This window comes from Ictalurus punctatus, chromosome 26, assembly GCF_001660625.3.
Source record: "Ictalurus punctatus breed USDA103 chromosome 26, Coco_2.0, whole genome shotgun sequence".
Classification (NCBI taxonomy): Eukaryota; Metazoa; Chordata; class Actinopteri; order Siluriformes; family Ictaluridae; genus Ictalurus; species Ictalurus punctatus.
In genome coordinates, this window is record NC_030441.2 from 7468147 (window position 1) to 7487475 (window position 19329).

At 37.0% G+C, this 19329-nt stretch overlaps 1 protein-coding gene across 2 annotated transcripts; it reads right to left on the minus strand.

Moving 5' to 3' along the window:
• Window positions 1–372: 372 nt before the first annotated feature.
• jam2a (junctional adhesion molecule 2a) lies at window positions 373–16022 on the minus strand. 2 transcript variants are annotated; one of them, XM_017458108.3, is made up of 11 exons: window positions 15788–16022; window positions 8704–8769; window positions 8469–8582; window positions 7748–7897; window positions 7377–7564; window positions 5239–5341; window positions 4991–5098; window positions 2765–2777; window positions 2183–2254; window positions 1684–1717; window positions 373–1088 (listed from the first exon to the last, which is right to left on the minus strand). In XM_017458108.3, the coding sequence occupies exons 1-11, from the start codon at window positions 15834–15836 to the stop codon at window positions 1050–1052; spliced, it is 936 nt and encodes a 311-aa protein (XP_017313597.1). In that variant the 5' UTR covers window positions 15837–16022; the 3' UTR covers window positions 373–1049. The 2 variants fall into 2 exon arrangements, with proteins under 2 accessions (XP_017313597.1, XP_017313598.1); XM_017458109.3 differs by lacking the exon at window positions 2183–2254.
• Window positions 16023–19329: the final 3307 nt, after the last annotated feature.

Here is a 19329-nt window from a genome sequence, read left to right on the forward strand (position 1 = left end):
ACAGGAAAACATTAAATTACTGTCTGCAGCAATCAGATATAGGACCTACAGGTGCGGTGAATACAGATTAGGTGGGAAACAACCCAAATTCAGGAATTTCCAGGACAGACATTTCTGGATGACACAAAATGACATCTGTTCACATTCCTGGTTGAGAACTACAGGAGAGTAATGAAGAAGTGTTAAAAAAAAAAAAAGTGAAAAAAACCTCTCATTGATCCTCTCTGACCTTTAGAGCCCCAGGAAAAAGTTGTTTTAGCATTTGCTCTTTTAAATATTGATTAGGTTGTCTTCCTGAAGCTTCAGAAATACTTTATAGACACAGCTGATGACATTCTGTATTATAAAAAAGGACCATCATTAACACTCACATAAAAAAACAAAAACAATCATTTTTAATGCTGATAAAATATATAGCAAATCATTCATGCATTTCAACCTAAACAGTTACTGTACAATTAAAACGAAAAGATACAAATACACTCTTAATTACATACAGTAAAAGATCATCTCACTCGTGGGAGGCATTCTAGAAAGCTCAATTCTTGGTTCGTGACCAAGTTGTTTCTTCATGCAACCAGTGAATCGAACATCCTAGTAACGCTCCCTTAGCAAGGCACAGGGAGGTGCAGGGAACATCAAGTACATCAAATTCTGTAATAATTTTCTTTATAGTAATATATTTTAGGGAGGCTCACCCTTTAAATAAAATATAAAAATAAAAAAACTTCCAAAGTGTTGCACATTTCAGCTATGATTATGTTTGTGTACGTATTACATCCACCAGAGGGCAGAAGTGAGCAAAGAATGCAGAAGGGCAGTGGTCTAACACATTTTCAGTGGTTGGGTTCAATCCAGCACTACCACACCAAGTCTTTTTAGAGGATAGATATCCCCAGAACAGTCGTACATGAAGGGGACAAATTCAGATCTTCTTGTCCCATTCATATCCACAGTAACACTGAGAGTTGCACAAAGGGACGGTCTCCGGTTCCAAGGGCTGTAAATGCTGCATGGGTGTTTCTGATTTGAGGAAAGGTTAAAGCTTCTTACAGCATAAATGACTGTGTGTGTTTGAAGTCCTGAATCTGTGAAAGTTCAAAATTACAATTCAGATACTGACAACTAACAAATAATGCAAGTAATATCATTTGTAAATATGTGTATCTACACCAATACTATTCTAAATGTAACATTTCTATGTAGAATCACAAAGCGTGAGTTACAAAGGAAACCAGATAGAAACCAAACTGGCCGTGTTTAATGAAAAAAAAAATGACCCCATGTTATAATAATTTTACAAATTCCCCAAAAAAAAAATCAAGGCAGGCTGGATTTAGTTTTATTTTAAACAAATAAAGGTGTAAGAAAAGGCAGGAAGTCTAACCCCAACCCAAACCTAACCAACAAGTGTAACTTTCCACACAAAGTTCCATGCTAATAATTATGAATTTGCAAGTGAGACCATGTTGGAGTGGGGAAAAAAAGTTCTGGCATCTAATTTCTCTTCAAATAATTTGCATTTCGCAATACGCATACATTTATGTTCGAACAGTTTTGAACATTTCCCCTACCCTTTTTTTCTCTCCACCTTTTACACCCCTACTATATACTCTTTCTAGGTCTAAACACGTGTCTTCATAGTTTAATGTAAAAATATAGCTCGGAGCACTTAATACTCACATTTTGTGAAGGAGGTCCATAACCAGCATGGGGGCTATGGGGAAACAAATACACCACTTCAATGAAAAACAATAAATCTGTGAACAGTATTTTAGAGAATATAAATTGGCAGGATGCTGAAATAATGGCAAATTCCTCCAGAACAAACCCTTTGTGCTTAAAATAAAACACTATTGTCTTAAAAATAAAAGACTGTAGACCTAGACATTAACTTGTGTGTTTTAATCGGCTTATCGGTTTCCATTGGTCTCGTTTTCTTAGTTGTCCGTCCTTGGCCGGTGTTTCTATGAAAGTCTAACTCCATGGCTTGTTCTTGGCTTATTGACAAAATGGAGCACTTTTTTATTCAGGTTTATTATGCTGTGTTTGTTCATGATTATCTTTTATCTTTGGTGCAAATCTTAATTTTACTGCTAAGTCCTTATTCAGGCATTTCAGCTGTTACAGTACTCCTATCTCTCAATTATTTTCTTTCCATCAGTCACTCTGTCTAACTCACATGTCCTCTGATCTGTTGAGGTTCTGGCTGCTGATGTGAGCCACTCCATGACACTGTTGGATCCAGAATGACCTGCAATAAGGGGCCATGGGGGTAACAGGTCAGAGGTAACAGCTGGGGGCAACAGCACACTGTGCATCATGCTAATGTTTTACAGCCAATGAGTGTGTGTAATTGACTTTGGGAGGAAAAATGAACAAAGGGGATTAAGCAATCGCATGCAGACACTATACTATACTATACTATACTATACTATACTATACTATACTATACTATACTATACTATACTATACTATACTATACTATACTATACTACAGTCCTTGCAGATGGAAAGCCAAACACACTTCATGCTGCTAATAACAAGCCATTATTCACATGGACAGTGAAGCCAGTCGCATGTCTGTGATATATTTTCCACACTCTAGCAAATAAATACATCTCCAATAAGGAACCAAAGAACAGCACATGTGAATGAACTCCTTAAAAACGTTTTTAGATGTTAGATAAAGTCTGAAGTCTTTAGTTTGGTACATGGTAAAATACACACACACACACAACACAAAGTCAGATTGTATTCTTACCTTCCTCTGTGCCCTGTCATGAAGTGAGTAAGCCGCAACAAGGAAAGAAAAACAGAAAACAGGTTACAATCATGTTTCCTACAATTATTCAGCCAATTTAATAACAGAACTGTTTAGCGGCTTTTGCGTTATTTTAAATAAACTGGAAAAGGGGGTTTAATAGTTAATTATCAAGAAATTTCCATGCTAATAATTAGGAATTTAATAACCTCTATAAAAGCAGAAATTTTGACAGTTTGGTGTTTTGGAGCTCACAGGTGTTTGTCTACTTTGTGGCAAAAAGAAAGACATGAGCTATGACCTCAGAAAAGCTATTGTAGCTGCTCATCAATCTGGGAAGCGTTACAAGGCCATCTCCAAACAATTTGCCATTCTACAGTGAGAACGGTTGTTTACAAGTGGAGAGGTTTCAAGCCAGTTGCCAATCTTCCTAGGAATGGGCATCAGTCCACTGTCAGACCGTTTAATGCTCAGAGATATAAAGGAAAATCCAAGAGCTACATCATGTGACTTTCAGGCCTCTGTAAGCACATTAAATGTTTATGTTCATGACAGCACAATCAGAAAAACACTGAGCAAGTATGGGTTTTATCGAAGGATGGTTAGGAAAAAGGCTCTTCTCTCCAAAAGAATATGGCAGCATTGCTTTAGGTCTGTAAATCTGCATCTGAACAAACCACACATGTTCTGGAATAATATCCTTTGGACTGATGCGACCAAGGTGGAGAAGTTTGGTCATCATGCACAGTGCCATGTTTACAAGAACCCAGATAAATAAAAACATAGAATTCAAGCAGGGTGTACTTACTTTTTCCCATGACCGTACATTAATTAAGAGTATATTTTAAATGCTAAATCTAATATGACAATATGATGTGAGTATCACAGTACACAGTGCCCTCCAGTAATACTGGCACCCTTGATAAATATGAGCAAAGAAGGCCATGAAAAATTGTCTTTATTGTTTAACCTTTTGATCTTTTGTTCAAAGAATTCACAAAAATACTCTGCTTTCATGGATTTCAAACAATTGCAAACAAAACACAGATTTATGAAAAAAAAATCTTTGTTAAATATAGCTGTGTGACAATTATTGGCACCCCTATGAATTCAAATAACAAACATATATTTGAAGTACATTCCCAATGATATTAAAAATAAAAAATTGTACATCTTGTTGACTAGAAACAGAAAATTGTTCAACCATGACTTTCTGTTTCACAGGGGTATAAATATGAGGTAACACATAGGCCAAATTCCCTTAGTTCATAAAAATGGGTGAGACCAAGGAATATAGCTGTGATGTGCAGCAAAAGGTTGTTGAGCTTCACAAAATGGGGCGTGTCTATAAGAAAACAGCACAAGCATTGAAAACGCCCATTTCACCATCAGGGCAATAATTAAGACGTTCCAGTCAACTGGAGATGTTATGAATCAACCTGGAATTGGACGTGTGTCTATATCGTCTCAACACACTGTGAAGAGGACGGTTCGAGTGGATAAAAAATCTCCAAGTATCACAGCTGGAGAATTGCAGAAGTTAGTTGTGTCTTGGGGTCAGAAAGTCTCCAAAACTACAATCTGAAGTCACCGACATCACCACAAGTGGTTTGGAAGAGTTTAAAGAAAAAAGCCTCCACTCTCATCCAGAAACAAACTCGAGCGTCTTCAGTTTGCAGACACTACTGGAACTTCAAATGGGATCGGGTTCTACGGTCAGATGAAACCAAAATAGAGCTTTTTGGTAATAAACACCAGAGGTGTTTTCTCCATATTTTGAGATACTGGATATTTGACTTCCGTGAGCTGTAAGCTGTAATCATCAAGTTTAAAACAAAAAAGGCTTGCAATATTTCACTTTAGGTTTAATGAATCTAGACTATATGAAAGTTATAGAAATATATTAATTAAATTATGGAAAAATTTAACTTTTCCATGATAACATTTTTTGAGATGCACCCATATATATATATATATATATATATATATATATATATATATATATATATATATATATATATATATATATATATATATATATATATATACATGGTCTAAATAAATTTCAGTGTGCAGCCACATAGACATTTGAAACACATTCAGTCAATTAGCTAATATTGTGAAGAATGCAAAAACTGTAATCACTTCCTTAGGTCAAATAATTATGCAACCATGTGAGCTATATAATGTATGTGTGCAGTAAAAAATCAGATTTTGTAAACTTACGGTTAAAGTAGCCTTGTCGGTGGGCATAACAGACCCCAAGAGTGCATAAAGTTATGATCAGGCAAAAAATGACAATCCCGGCTACAATCCCTGGAACATTTAGATCATCTAGGACAGTGGGATGAGAAAAGAGAGCACTGCAAAATAACTCATGGAAATATAAGCTGAAAACTATGTGTAAAGTAAACATAAGGGATATGTATTTGGTCATGTTTAATGGTCTTACACACACAGAAGCATGCACTTACCAACCGTCATGTGATTTCCGACACAGCTCTTTGGCTTTCCAACCCGATTGTTGGCCTCACAGTGGTACAGTCCTGAGTCAGCTATGGTAACTGCATGAAATGTCTATTCAAAAGAAAGAACATTAATATGTTAATAACAAATATTGAATAGTCCAACCTAATTTGTACTGAGGGCTGTTTGGGTGCTTGTCTGTGTGCATGTGTTGGAAATGTCAGGGTCAAGTCGGTGTTTATTTAGCAAGATTAGTCCTGTCTGTCAAAATCAATTTGTCACTCTGGCTCTCTAAGTCTGTTTAAGCTTACTTTGTAACAGAGATTTAACTGGACTCGGAATTCTTAACAGGTTAATTAGATGTAGGTGACAAGAGTAGGGGACACAATCTAATTATGTGTAGGACTTGCATTTACAGTATAACTGATTTGTCCCTTTGTGCATAATGAATGACCACAGAGGAACATTACTGTGTCAGCTTTATAGTTGCGATATAGTTCCTAATGGAATTGATCAAAATACTATAATGGTACAATGATGATTGATGCCATTTCCCTAATCTGTGGCATAAATACAGTGATATCATTAATAAGAAAGAAATAATTTTATCAAGAAAGCCAATTTGGCTGTTTTCTCTCACCATCAATCTGATATCCAATCTGTGAGCTTACAGTGGATATAAAAAGTCTAAACACGCCTGTTAAAATGACAGGTTTTTGTGATGTAAAAAAAAAATGAAACCAAGTTAAATCATGTCAGAACCTTTTTCACCTTTATTGTGAAATTGCAACACATAAATATGAAGTGAGAAACATCCAGAAATGTTTTTTGGGGGAATAAAAAGAAAAAGAAAAAAAATGTCTAATACACAGCTTGCATAAGTGTGCACACACTTTTTAAATTGGGAATGTGTCAGTGTTCAGAAACAACCAATCACATTCAAACTCATGTTAAATACTAATTAGTGTACACCTGCCATCAATTAAAGTGACTGATTACCCCCACGAGTACTGGATCTCATTGTTGAAAAATATCAATCAGGAGAGGGTTACAAAAAAATTTCTAAGGCATTGGGTATAGTATGGAACACTATAAAGACAATAATCAACAAGTGGAGAAAATATGGTGGACAGTGATGCTACTAAGAACAGGACATCTCTCTAAAATTGATGAGAAGATCAGGAGAAAACTACAGATTAGATAGATTAAAAATAAATCCAATCTCCCAAAACTATGTGGAATAATGTGTTATGGTCTGATGAGACCAAAGTTGAACATTTTGGCCATAATACCAAAAGATATCATCACATCACCAAAAGAACACCATAACCACGGTGAAGCATGGGGGTGGCAGCATCATACTTTGGGGCTGTTTTTCTTCAGCTGGAACTGGGGCTTTAATCAGGGTGGAGGGAACAATGAACAGCTCCAAATACCAGTTAATCTTGACACAAAACCATAAGACTTCTGCCCAATCATTTAAGATGAAGAGGAATTTCAGCTTTCAGCATGACAACGAGCCAAAGCAAACCTCCAGATCGACAAAGGAACGACTTCACCAAAACAAGATGAAGGATTTGGAACATCCTGTGCACAGGAGACACCCTTACAATTTGAGTTAGAATACTTTTGCAAGGAAGAAAGTCAAGACGTGCCAAACTGATTGACTCTTACCCAAAAAAATGTTGTGAATGTTGTGATAAAATCTAAAAGTGCATCAACTAAGTATTAGTTTAGGGGTGTGCAACCAGGTTAGTGTACATTTTTTATTTTTTATTTTTTATTTTTCCCCCCTAAAATGATTCTTACTGTTTTTCACTTTAATTAATAGGTTCAAATTTCACAGTAAAGTTAGAAAATGTTCTGACATTTTGGGTTCATTTTTTACACCACAAAAACCTGCCATTTTAACAGGTGTGTGTAGACTTTTTATATCCACTATTCAGAACATCCATATATTCAGAACAGGGTAAATAGTGCTTTCCTCCAAGTGTGTTATGCTGCCCTGTGACAGAGCACGTGCGGTAGTTAGAAAAGATGTGAAGATTGGCTTCACATGTCTCAGAGGAAGCATGTGGTTGCCCCATCCTTCTAACTGGACACATGTAATGTATATAAATATTGTATACATAATGGTTGGACTCACAAGAATGCCTGTCTCCTTGTTGACAGAGTAAGTGGCATTGGTATGGCGCGGTGGAAAGACAGGCGTCTTGTCTTTGTACCAGGTGTAGTTTGCAGGAGGAATACTGTACTTGTCCCTACAGCGCAACGCCACTCTAGATCCGGTCAGCGCAGAGCTCGGGATCTCACAGGACGGGATGTGTGGAGGTACTGAGGCAGAGGAAGCAAAGCATATTGAGCAAAACGAATAATCCACCGGACCACATGCAAACTTTATATGAATTCTAACACAAATCTGTAAGAGTTTGCAATCCGGAGATGCTAGCGAATGATGGTGAAGAAAATATAAGTGAGAATAAAGAGTAAACCAATCACACAAATGGAGTCTCCTACCCAACACATTTAGAGTGAGAATGGTCTCTCCCAGCTGGACATCGTCAGCAGCAGCGCTGACCTCACAGCGATATTCTCCATCATCCTTCAGTGTCACCTTCTGTAATGTTATTGTTGCCCCTTCCATCTTTGCACGTCCCATATAAAATTCTGTGAAACAAAAGCTATGATGATTACACGTTCATACCCTTCATAGCCAAAAGACACCTGACCATCATAACCATACAGTATGTGGGCCTTCCAAAAACAGTTGCTACACATTTATCTAAAATGCTTTATCCTAAACTGTTCCAGCATGGCAATTCTCCTGCACATAAATGGACATCCATAAACACATGGTTGCCAACGTTGGTGTGGAATAGCTCGAGTGGTCTGCATACTGTCCTGACCTCAACCCCACTGAATATGCACCAGGCCGCCTCACCCAACATCAGTGCCTGAAATTACTAATGCTCTTGTGGCAGAATTTCCCCTGAGGGTTGAATAAAGTACATCCATCCATCCTTCTATCCCAACAACCACAATCCAAAATCTAGTGGAAAGCTTTCACAGAAGACTGGAGGCTGTTATAGCAGCAGAAAAGGACCAACTCCATAATAATCTGAAAACTAAAAGAATTTTTCATATTGTTTTCTCTAACTCAAACTATTTGGCCATAATGGTACATTCTGATACATTTAAGCAGTAATCACACAGTTGTCTAGATATAACATAGATTCACCTGCGAAGCTGCCATTAAAGTAGACAAAGGAGGTGCCTTTTTCTTCCATTTTCTTCCACTCGATGCGAGGATTCTGATCTTTCTCTGTCTTAAACTCACAGGAAAGCTTGGCCTCTACAATGGACACCAAATATGAGAAGAAATATCGAATAATATCAATAATATCAATAATAATAACTGATTGGGTAGAGATGTGTGTTACATTGTGTCTCATTTCTTACCAAACTTCACTCACCTGAGTGTTCCTCCACTTTGACTATGCGGCTGGAGGTGGAGACCGTGACGGGGGTAACAGGAACACCTAACATAGAGACAATCAACAAAGTTTTCCTTTCAGGAAAAGGAAACAGGTGTAGCCCTTCCTCCCTGCTGACTGGATTATGCATCACACAACCATTGTTCATCATCCTGTTTCTGCTCGTAGGTTATTTGTCATATCATCAAGCCACCATTCGCCATTCGGTTGTCATGCTTCACATTGCAGTATATTGCCATACAGTATTGTCTTGAAATTAATGTTTCATGTTCCAAATACAGCACCTTGACGTCTTTGTTAGTTATAAATACAGATAAAGCGTGAAATCTATATTCAGTAGGAGACTGCAGCTATACAATCTTCAAAGCAGCTTGGGTTTAGCCTATTCTTCATAATTTATTAGAGCAGGTCTGTATTGTTAATTCCCATTCCCAAAGCAATTCTGATTAACCCTGCCCACTCCAGCAGTTATTTTTGGTTGACTTACATATCCCAAATTCCCAAGTCAATACTTTGACTTCTATATCCCAAAATATATTTTAAAAAAGTATACACAAAAGATGTAGTAAACATATTCCGAAGCACCCCATGAGCACTGCACTGTGTCCAATACGCTGTTAATGAACGAGGTCTTTCTTTGTCACACAAGCTTCGTATCTGACCGCCCACTCTTGCCTGTACGATAGTAAAAATGAATTGTGAATAGAAATGGAGTTTCTTAAATAGTACCAAAAATATGTTGCTGACTCCTTGTGTAAATAAGACTATAAGAAAGACTAGTGCAGGTGAGTCTGGGTAATGTGTTGTTTTATTGTTTGTTTGTTTTAAAAAAAAAAAAAAAAAAAAAAGATGCAGATATGCAGCTGAGCTTAATCTCATACATACTATGCAACACTGCATAAGCGTCACATTGAGCTACTGTCACTCTAATTAACCCTAGAGGACATGATTCCTTGTTTACAGAGATCGGAAATCTAATCAAATGGGGGAAATTAAAAGATCACTGATTGGTGGTTGTCTGATTCATAGCTCAGTCTATTTTCAGGAGAGCAGCTTCCTGTTAGGAAACTGTAAATGCTCCCTATTTGTTTCTGGCTGTCACTAATTAGGCTTCTGTGGTGGTGTTACACTTCAAATTCATGTATAATGTGGTGTTTCCTGCCTCTGGTATCAGTTTCACTTCCTTTTTAGTGATGATGACAAATAGGCACAAATGTCAGTGTCACTGTTGGAAGGAATTTTTTCAGTAGGCAAGAATAGTAAGGCAACAAATTCATCTCTCAGAACAAAAGGGCTGTACCATCAAGGACATTTTTAGTATCTATACACAGTATGTGTCATTCACATAGGAAAGTGAATATAGTAAAGTATCCTCTCAAATCTCTAAATGTTCAACTGTGATCTGTAAGGTCTAGTCTTATTCTAAATGGAATAGCACTATTTCTTGTGGATGAACAGATTTAGTGCTCTGTTTAAAATGATTATACAAAATGTATGTTTGTAATAAAATTACACCAATAAGGATTAAATTAAGCACAGTTTAGAGCTAATCTAGGATTTGTTGATCTGGGCTTTATTTTAAATCGAGTTGTGTTGCACCACTTCATTTTAAGCACAGATTAACAAATCGGGGATTAGAATTCTAACCTGCGATTAAAACCTACGTTCATGATTCATTTCCTCCATCATGATTGATTCGCCGTGGACGACACCGCAGCAGTGCGTGTGGATTTCATAAACGTGGAAAAACTGAATTCTCCAGTGTAACTGAACGGCACCAATGTAAGGGATCGTGAACTTTAAACTTTGAATTAAATAAAAATTAAGCTGTCGTTATGAACCGCTCATTCACATGGACAAACTTAAAGAAAAATAATTACAAATCTGAGTTTAAAGTGATGGAGCAGCAAGATTAGAGTTAATCCAGGTTTATTGTGAAATTAAATCCAGGATTAACGTGATGGTTTAAATGCAAGCCTGCTTATTTTTAAACAAGGTTTAAAGTTTGGTGCAACAGAATTATTAGATAAACCTTGATTTAATCTAGATTTAAGCTTAATCCTTATTGGTGCAACATCAAATATTTTAAAGTGACCTACATGATGTGAAAGTGATACTTGTTAGTTCTAGGCATCATACCTCATCTTTTCATTGTGGGCTTTCAGAAAGCTTGGCCACCATCAAGGAATAGTAAAAATATCACTTCAAAAACAGATGCTATGTTTGAGACAGATGTTATACCTGCAGGGCAAACTACCAGTTTGTTCTTGTTCATGTGCTTGTTCTGACATGTTATTGTTTTTCGATGGAAACAATCTACACAGGGATTTTATGAGGTGAAGTTTATTTATCATGTTTGTAAGGAGTTTCCAGTGTCTGCACTTTGTTACAGGCAGAGGTAAAGCTGTTCCTTTAAGTTCTCAGACATGGGAAAGTCTTCAGAACAGATGAAAAGACAGCTGTTATAATGTAAGTGATAGCAGGAACTAACTTGTTTTGCTGATGTTAATAAGTAAACAGTTGTTAACGTTGGCAAATTGCTGTGATATAAAAGGAATAAAACACTTCATGGTGTGCTGTTACTGGAAAATAATCAAATACAGGGTGTTGTGATGCAGCCTGACATGAAGCCACATTGCTGGTAGGAGGATTGCCTACATTCATTTCCCCTTGGATTCAATAAAGTGTTATAACAGTCTTTGAGTCTTCAAATATAGCGGCATGAGATAACTGCACCAACTTATCTCTGTATCTGTGTAGTTTCTCCTCTGAGATATAGAATGGTTACATTTAAAAATACAATTTTATTAACCTTATATCCTGTACAATTCTCCTTTATTTCAGACTGATATAGAACCAGTTTACTCCACACAGGGTGGGTTGCACCAATAAGGATTAAGCTTAAATCTAGATTAAATCAAGGTTTATCTAATAATTCCGTTGCACCAAACTTTAAACCTTGTTTAAAAATAAGCAGGCTTGCATTTAAACCATCACGTTAATCCTGGATTTAATTTCACAATAAACCTGGATTAACTCTAATCTTGCTGCTCCATCACTTTAAACTCAGATTGGTAATTATTTTTATTTAAATTTGTCCATGTGAATGAGCGGTTCATAACGGCAGCTTAATTTTTATTTAATTCAAAGTTTAAAGTTCACGATCCCTTACATTGGTGCTGTTCAGTTACACTGGAGAAGTCATATATTTCCACATTTGATTGATTCACATGGCGAATCAATCATGATGGAGGAAATGAATCGTGAACGTAGGTTTTAATCGCAGGTTAGAATTCTAATCCCCGATCTGTTAATCTGTGCTGAAAATGAAGTGATGCAACACAACTCGATAAATTAAAATAAAGCCCAGATCAACAAATCCTAGATTAGCTCTAAACTGTGCTTAATTTAATCCTTATTGGTGCAACCCACCCACAAAGCCTAAACGTCATTCCCGAAGAGAAGCTCCCAAAACAGCTTGGAAGCAAAGTTGGGCATTTTATCAACAAAGCTTTATGTCAGCCTTGTAGTAGGCATATTATAATTTCACTTTTCTTTTGAGCTATATTGTAACAACCTGGCAAGAACACATGACGATACTCAGAGAAGGAAAGCAAGAAATAGAGAAAGCTATTGTATGAGGCAATCCAGTGGATGGTGGGCATTCACATGGACATCCTGACAAAAGAAGGAGATAAGAAGGTGGTGAGGACAAGTGGGACATGCTATCCACACTTCCTCTTAACATTCCTGATGAATCTCCAACAGCCAACACACACACACACATTAAAAGACTTATAAAGCCAGCATATATTAGATGCTAGCTCACTTTGTCCAAGTAACACAAAAGCACTCAAGGAAACTTTCACTAAAGGGCAGGGACAGAGTTAAAGCTATAACACTACATAAAGGGAAAAATCTAGTTCTATTTTCATTCATTCATTCATCTTTAATAATCATGTTATCATCATACAAAGCCACTGAGCATGAGGGGGGAATATACCCTGAATGGGATGCCAGTCCATCATTCACACACATATTCACACAGTAAAATATTTAGAGGCAATTTATTGTAGCCAGTCCACCTCCTGACATCATTTTGGGACACAAACAAGGGGAGACCATGTGAAACTCCACACAGAGAGTAACACGAGATCATGATCAAACCAGCGATCCTGGACCTGTGAGATGGCAACGGTACTCACCACACCACCTTGCAGCCCTAAATCATTTTTATGTACGTGTGTTTGTGGCAAAATTTGTTAAATATTGTACTATTTATCAACTTAATATTATACACATTTTTATAATTAAAATATATTATTGTATCTTAAGGTCTGAGATGTCATAAATATACATACTACTGCTAGTTCATCATTACACAGAGGGAAATCATTTCATGGCAAGTTATAAATATTCTCATGTAAATCACTTGGCAAGTGGTAAGAAAGAGTGACAGAGAGAGAATACAAAGGTTCTCTGTGTGTATGTAATTCTGCACTCGTCAGAGGGAACAGCTGGCTCAGACGGGTGGCTCTGGTACAGAGAGCCCCGCCTTTATACACACACACACACACACACACACACACACACACACACACACACACATACTCAAACAGCTAATAGTTCACCCTCCGTTTGTCTTTGTCACATACATCTGAATCATCTGAAGAGCAGAAACAGAAGCACACCCTTGTGTATTTGTATTCTATATCATAACTTTCATATTAATTGCACAGAACAGAGAAAGTCAAACACAACAAAGTCAAAGTCAACAAAGCAGAAGCAAGCATTATCAACTACATCATAAACACCACGGTTGAACTTGCTAAGTTTAATAACTACATAGCCACATATAAAATCATGGACATTGACTAAACACCTACAGGATATCAGACTCGATGGACTCATATGAACACATTGTGTTTTTACTGTTAAATTCTGTGGATTATAAATTTATATATATATATATATATATATATATATATATATATATATATATATATATATATATATATAGATAGATAGATAGATAGATAGATAGATAGATAGATAGATAGATAGATAATCCATTTTAAGATTCAAAAGTTCTTTAAAAACTCTTCTCTTCAGATTTGCATATTCTCTGTGACATGGTTACATAATGCTTAATTATAATATGTGTTTTATTTATAATATTGTATAATGTATATATATATATATATATATATATATATGTATGTATATATATATATATATATATATATATATATATATATATATATATATATATATATGTATAATTGTATATATATAATATCATGGTTTAGTGTTAATGGTATTTGCATGTTGTATTTGTGAAGTGACCTTGGGTGTCGTGAAAGGTGCTTTTTAAAAATTAAAATGTATTATTATTATTATTATTATTATTATTATTATTATTATTATTATTATTATACACTACTGGTCAAAAGTATGTGAACACTTGACTGAAATGTTTCTCATGCTATTAAAAAGCTTTTGATCTGAAGGTGTGTGATTAAATGTGTGAAATCGGTGCTGTAGACTAAATATAATCGTGCCGACCTACTCATTTCTTTCATTCGATAACTAACATTTTGTTTACAAAAAAATATTTTATTAAACGGAGGACTCTGAGTGAAATGAGTGAAAACTCTGAGTGAAAACTCCTTTAATACTGTTTAAAAATCATCTCGGGGAAATTCCTCAAGAAATCAGTTGAGAAAACGCCAAGAATACATTTCGGGAAATTCTAGGCAAAAAGGGCGTCGACTCTGAAGATGATAGAATACTAAATTATTTTGGATTATTTTGGATTTTTTATCACAACATAATTCCCATAGTTCCATCTGTGAGTTAGTTCCATCTCCAGAGTTTTGATGACTTTCTTATTATTCTGAAATGTGGAGGAAAAATAAAGAAAAAATAAAGAATGAGTGTGTCTTTTGATTGGTAGTGTAAATAAATATATATACATATGGACACATCACTATTTTCTGATTACACTGTGACCCCTCACACTGGCTCTCGCACTACAAACTGGCTTTCTACTTTTTCCCTCCTATGATATAAAGATGCGTGCTGTTCTCTATTACCAACACGTGCTGCAGTAGTGATAAGTCCTCAGTTTGATGTCTTTACTGATATAATAGGACAATACATTTCTGTTACTGTTTTGTTTCCTGACATTTCTGAAAGCACAGTCAGTGTAAATGATCCAGCACATGCTAAATTCAATGTCCCTACAACTATTGGGCATTGGCTATTCAATTACTGATGTGCCATTAATTTTTCCCCCTGTTTAGTAATGTGAACCGTGCAACAAAATATTTTGTACATGCTACGACATATTCATCTGTTCTGTTGGGGATCAACCTTGTGTATTGTTTGTATATTTATATCAGCACTGTATTAGCAGTGTGTGTTGTGTGTGCAGTAATCCAAATAATAGATAGTCAGTATGATAGTCACATACTTACCTGATCCCCTTTCAAAACAATGAAACCTTTCCTGGAGTGTAGGCTAATTAAAGGTTCTGCATTTAATTGTTACTGAATGATTACATTTCATTTATCAAATTATTTATTTACTGAAGGATCTTGGGATAAATTCGCACCTTTAATATCTGTATACCATGTTGATATTTCTGTAAAGCTGCTTTGAGACAATGTCTATTGTAAAAAGCGCTATACAAATAAAATTGAATTGAATTGAATTGAATTGAAGGATCTTTTTCCCCACTCATGAATAGCTGAATGTAAAACTCCCACTTTAAAAAAAAAAAAAAACCCAAAACAAAACTTGTATTTTCACGTATTATTATTACTTTTTTTTTTTTTTAAACAGAAACATATTTCTATAATTTATTTATTATATTTATTTAATTTCATGTGAATATGTTATGTGTGTTTTAAGGAAGGAGGTGAAAAAGCATACCCTTTCACTAATGTGTTTTTATTTTCTGACCAGGCTACACAATCAGCCACTTCCTAAGCAGCCTACAAGTTAATTCCATTGTCAAAGCCTTAAGAAGAGCAGATGGGTGAAAAGTCAGGCTACTTACTCTGTAGTAACAGTGGTAAAAGTACAGGCAGGAAAACAGCAATCTTCATTTTTATCCTGATTTAAATGTGTGTTGCCAAAGAAGTATTAGAGCTTAGTAGGATAACTGGAGTTCTGAGCTGTCCAAGAGTTGATAATGTTTTCCAATCTCCAAACAGGTGTGTGTGTGTGTGTGTGTGTGTGTACACCAGACAGGTCCTTTTAATCCGAGGCACGACTTGCGCTTTCTCCTGTCTTGTATCCCAGTACCCTGTTAACTCTCTTAGGCTCAGACACGCTCTCTGTATGGTAGACCAAAAGGGTCAATGCACTAAAGAGACACCAGCGACGTGTTTAGAAATGACATGTTAACTGGGGGTGACTTAGTGGTTAGTTTGCCTCGCACCTCCAGGGTTGGGGGTTCGATTCCCGCTTCTGCCCTGTGTGCACAGAGCTTGCATGTTTTCCACATGCTTCGGGGGTTTCCTCCGGGTACTCTGGCTTCCTCCACCAGTCCAAAGATGTGCATTTTAGGCTGAGTCGCATTACCAGATTGTACACTAGATTGTATGTAGTGTGTGAATGGGTGTTGAGTGTGTGTGGGATTGTGCCCTGCATTGGGTCGGCACCCCGACCAGGGTGTCCCCCACCTTGTGCCCAGAGTTCCCTGGGATAGGCTCCAGGCTCCCCGCGACCCTGTGAAGGATAAGCGGAAGAGAAAATGGATGGCTGGATGTCCCCATTTTACATATGAATAGGCTAAATGGCTTTATGGTTTTGAACCTTTTGGTTTTCCACAACTCTCCACTCATCTCTCACTGCCACTCGGCATTGAGGAAGGAAGGAGTGAGGGCAAGAGGGAGAGTTACAATTTCATCCTGAACTTTCCATGAAACTGCCTTCTAGATATGTTCAGCAACATTGTTGCCTCAATACATGAGACTTCCGTCATAACCTTACTTCAGCCGTACGGTGATTCCTTAGAACAGCTGGAAATTGACTTTATTCAAGAGAAAATGTATTAATGAGAAACACACACAGTTGTATAGAATGTTTCTGTATGCTGTAGTATTACAATTTCCCTTCACTGGAACTAAGAAGCCCAAACAAGCATGACAATACCCCTGTGCACAAAGCAAGCTGGAATGGGATGTTCAAAAAGTCCATATGGATGTGATGGTCAGGTTTCCACATACTTTTGGCCATTTGTAATGTCTTTATAGGTCTTTATGTATGTAAGATGAAAAGATGAACATGTTAGACCTGCTGACCTTGTAACAGGTGGCACGGTGGAGCGGTGAGTAGCATTGCCACCTCACAGCTCTTGGGTTCAATCCTGAGCTCGGGTTGCTGTCTTTGTAGAGTTTTGCATGTTCTTAATGTGTTCCTGTGGATTTCCTCCTGGTTCTTTGGTTTCCTCCCACTGTCAAAAAGCATACGGGTGGAGTGAATGTGTGGATGAATGTACATGCAAGGTGCCCTGGACTGGCCTCCAATCTGGGGTGAATTCACCTGCCTTGCACTCATTGTTCCTGTAATGGGCTCTAGCTCTACCACAACCAGAATACAGCAGTTAATAAAGTTGAATGAATGAAAGATCTTTTAACTAGATGTTTCACATATAACACAACCTTCGGATAATGTTGGCGAGACCTCTTTTTTTTGTGGTGAAAACCAAACTGAAAGCATGTGCTAAACACAAGGTTGTGAAAGAGGTTACTCTCTCTATTCTACAAGAAACACGGTATTTCAACCACATTAAGAGGAAGAATAACCTAGCACTAATCCTTTTTTTGGGGGGGGGGGGGGGGGCAGTGGTGGCTTGACATTTCTGGGTTACTGATCAGAAGGTCAGGGGCTCACGCCACAGAGCAAGTCCCTTAACCCTCTCTGCTCCAAGGTTGCTGCATCATGGCTGACCCTGCGCTCTGACCCCAACTTCCTAACATGCTGGGGTATGCGAAGAAAAGAATTTCACTGTGCTGTAATGTATACGTGACCAATAAAGACTCATTATCATTATTATATCTAAACTAAGCATGCCCATTTCCATCAGATGCCTCCACTTCACACAAAGTGCGATTACAAATGAGAATTTTCAGACATATATATTCATAATGCAACATTGTTAGAAAACCTTTCGATGATGTAGAAATATAAAATGTGAAATTGATGAGGATGAGAATAAAAGGCGCCATCACACTGCCACAGCTAGACCCTGTTTCAAGGCCCAAGGGGATTTTCCATAACACACACACACACACACACACACACACACACACACACACACACACACACACACACAAAAGGTCAGATAGCAAAGTACCTCAGTTTATTAAAAAAGGCGAAAGTATATACATATATCAGACAATAGTTTTAATCCTTATTGGTTAGACACAAATCATCAGACTGTCATGTACCTCATCACCAATGTGATTTCTGGTCAAGGTAAACATGGCGGGCCGTTGGTACATCCCATATGAAGAAGTGAGAGCGGTAGACGTGTTCCTGTGATATCTAAACAAAGCATGCATGTAAACACTACATCCCATATGACAGTACATTTTAAGTAGAAATTGGTATCACTTGGATGGATATTTAAAAAAAAACTTTTTAGCTCAAGAATTCAAAAACAATCCACATTTTCAAGAATAATTTGTGATAAATTGCCTCGAACCACATTTGGCCTATTGTAACTACAGATTCGCTACACTTGCTACCCAAGTGGATTTGGGGTTTGTTTAGGCTATGATGCAATGGAATACAAAATAGAAAATGTCCAATATTAACCTGTTCATCTGTCCTCATGAAGATTGAAATCTTTGAGGCTTCTTTAAGGAACATTCATGTTTCAAGAATCTTTGCATCCACGTTCCTGGAAGCACTTCTGCCGATAAGGCAATCTAAAGAACCATTCAAATATTTTTCTTGAACCTTTTGTTTCTGGAGGGAATTTGATGTATTTTGCATATTTTGAATTCAACAATTAAATTTATTGCTCAACATTTGTTAGTTATTTGGATATGAAGATTAATGCTGAGAATGTGTTGGCATTGTGAAGGCATTAACACTGTTGGTTTTATGGGCTGTTGGTCAAACATCTCCACTGGCTCGACAACATGCAGCACGCAATGTGTTTTTCTTCAGGGAAGGACCAAAGTATCCCTTTACACACTTGCTTGTGGTCTGAAGTTTGAGCAAAGACAACAGCTGCTAGCCCAATCTCAAAAGCTTTGATTCATCGTATAACTTTACACCCCAAAAGCACAACACAAAAAAAAGAGAGATAAGTACAAAAAAATAACCAACAATGAGAAATTTTGACACAAACAATAATGAGTTTTTCTGAGCTTTAGAAAACAAGCTATACTGTTTGAAATGTGGGACGAATTGAAATAATTGTGGAATCGCAACTTGTCAACTGCACAGGCATTTAAATCCCGCCACCTGTCCCCACACGACAGATGCACCAGTTGCTGAGAGGCTGACAGTCACACAACAAGGCCTTTGTCTCAGTTCAGCCGAAGTGCTGACCACCGACTTCGCCTGCACACACACTCTCAC

Excerpts from the sequence above, each read along its gene's own strand:
- jam2a (XM_017458108.3), bottom strand. The coding sequence starts at position 15,836 with ATGAAGATTGCTGTTTTCCTGCCTGTACTTTTACCACTGTTACTACAG. Across the intron at positions 8,583-8,703 it reads CAAAGTGGAGGAACACTCAG|AGGCCAAGCTTTCCTGTGAG; the intron begins GTGAGTGAAGTT and ends TGTCCATTGTAG. Across the intron at positions 7,565-7,747 it reads TCTCACTCTAAATGTGTTGG|TACCTCCACACATCCCGTCC; the intron begins GTAGGAGACTCC and ends CCTCTGCCTCAG.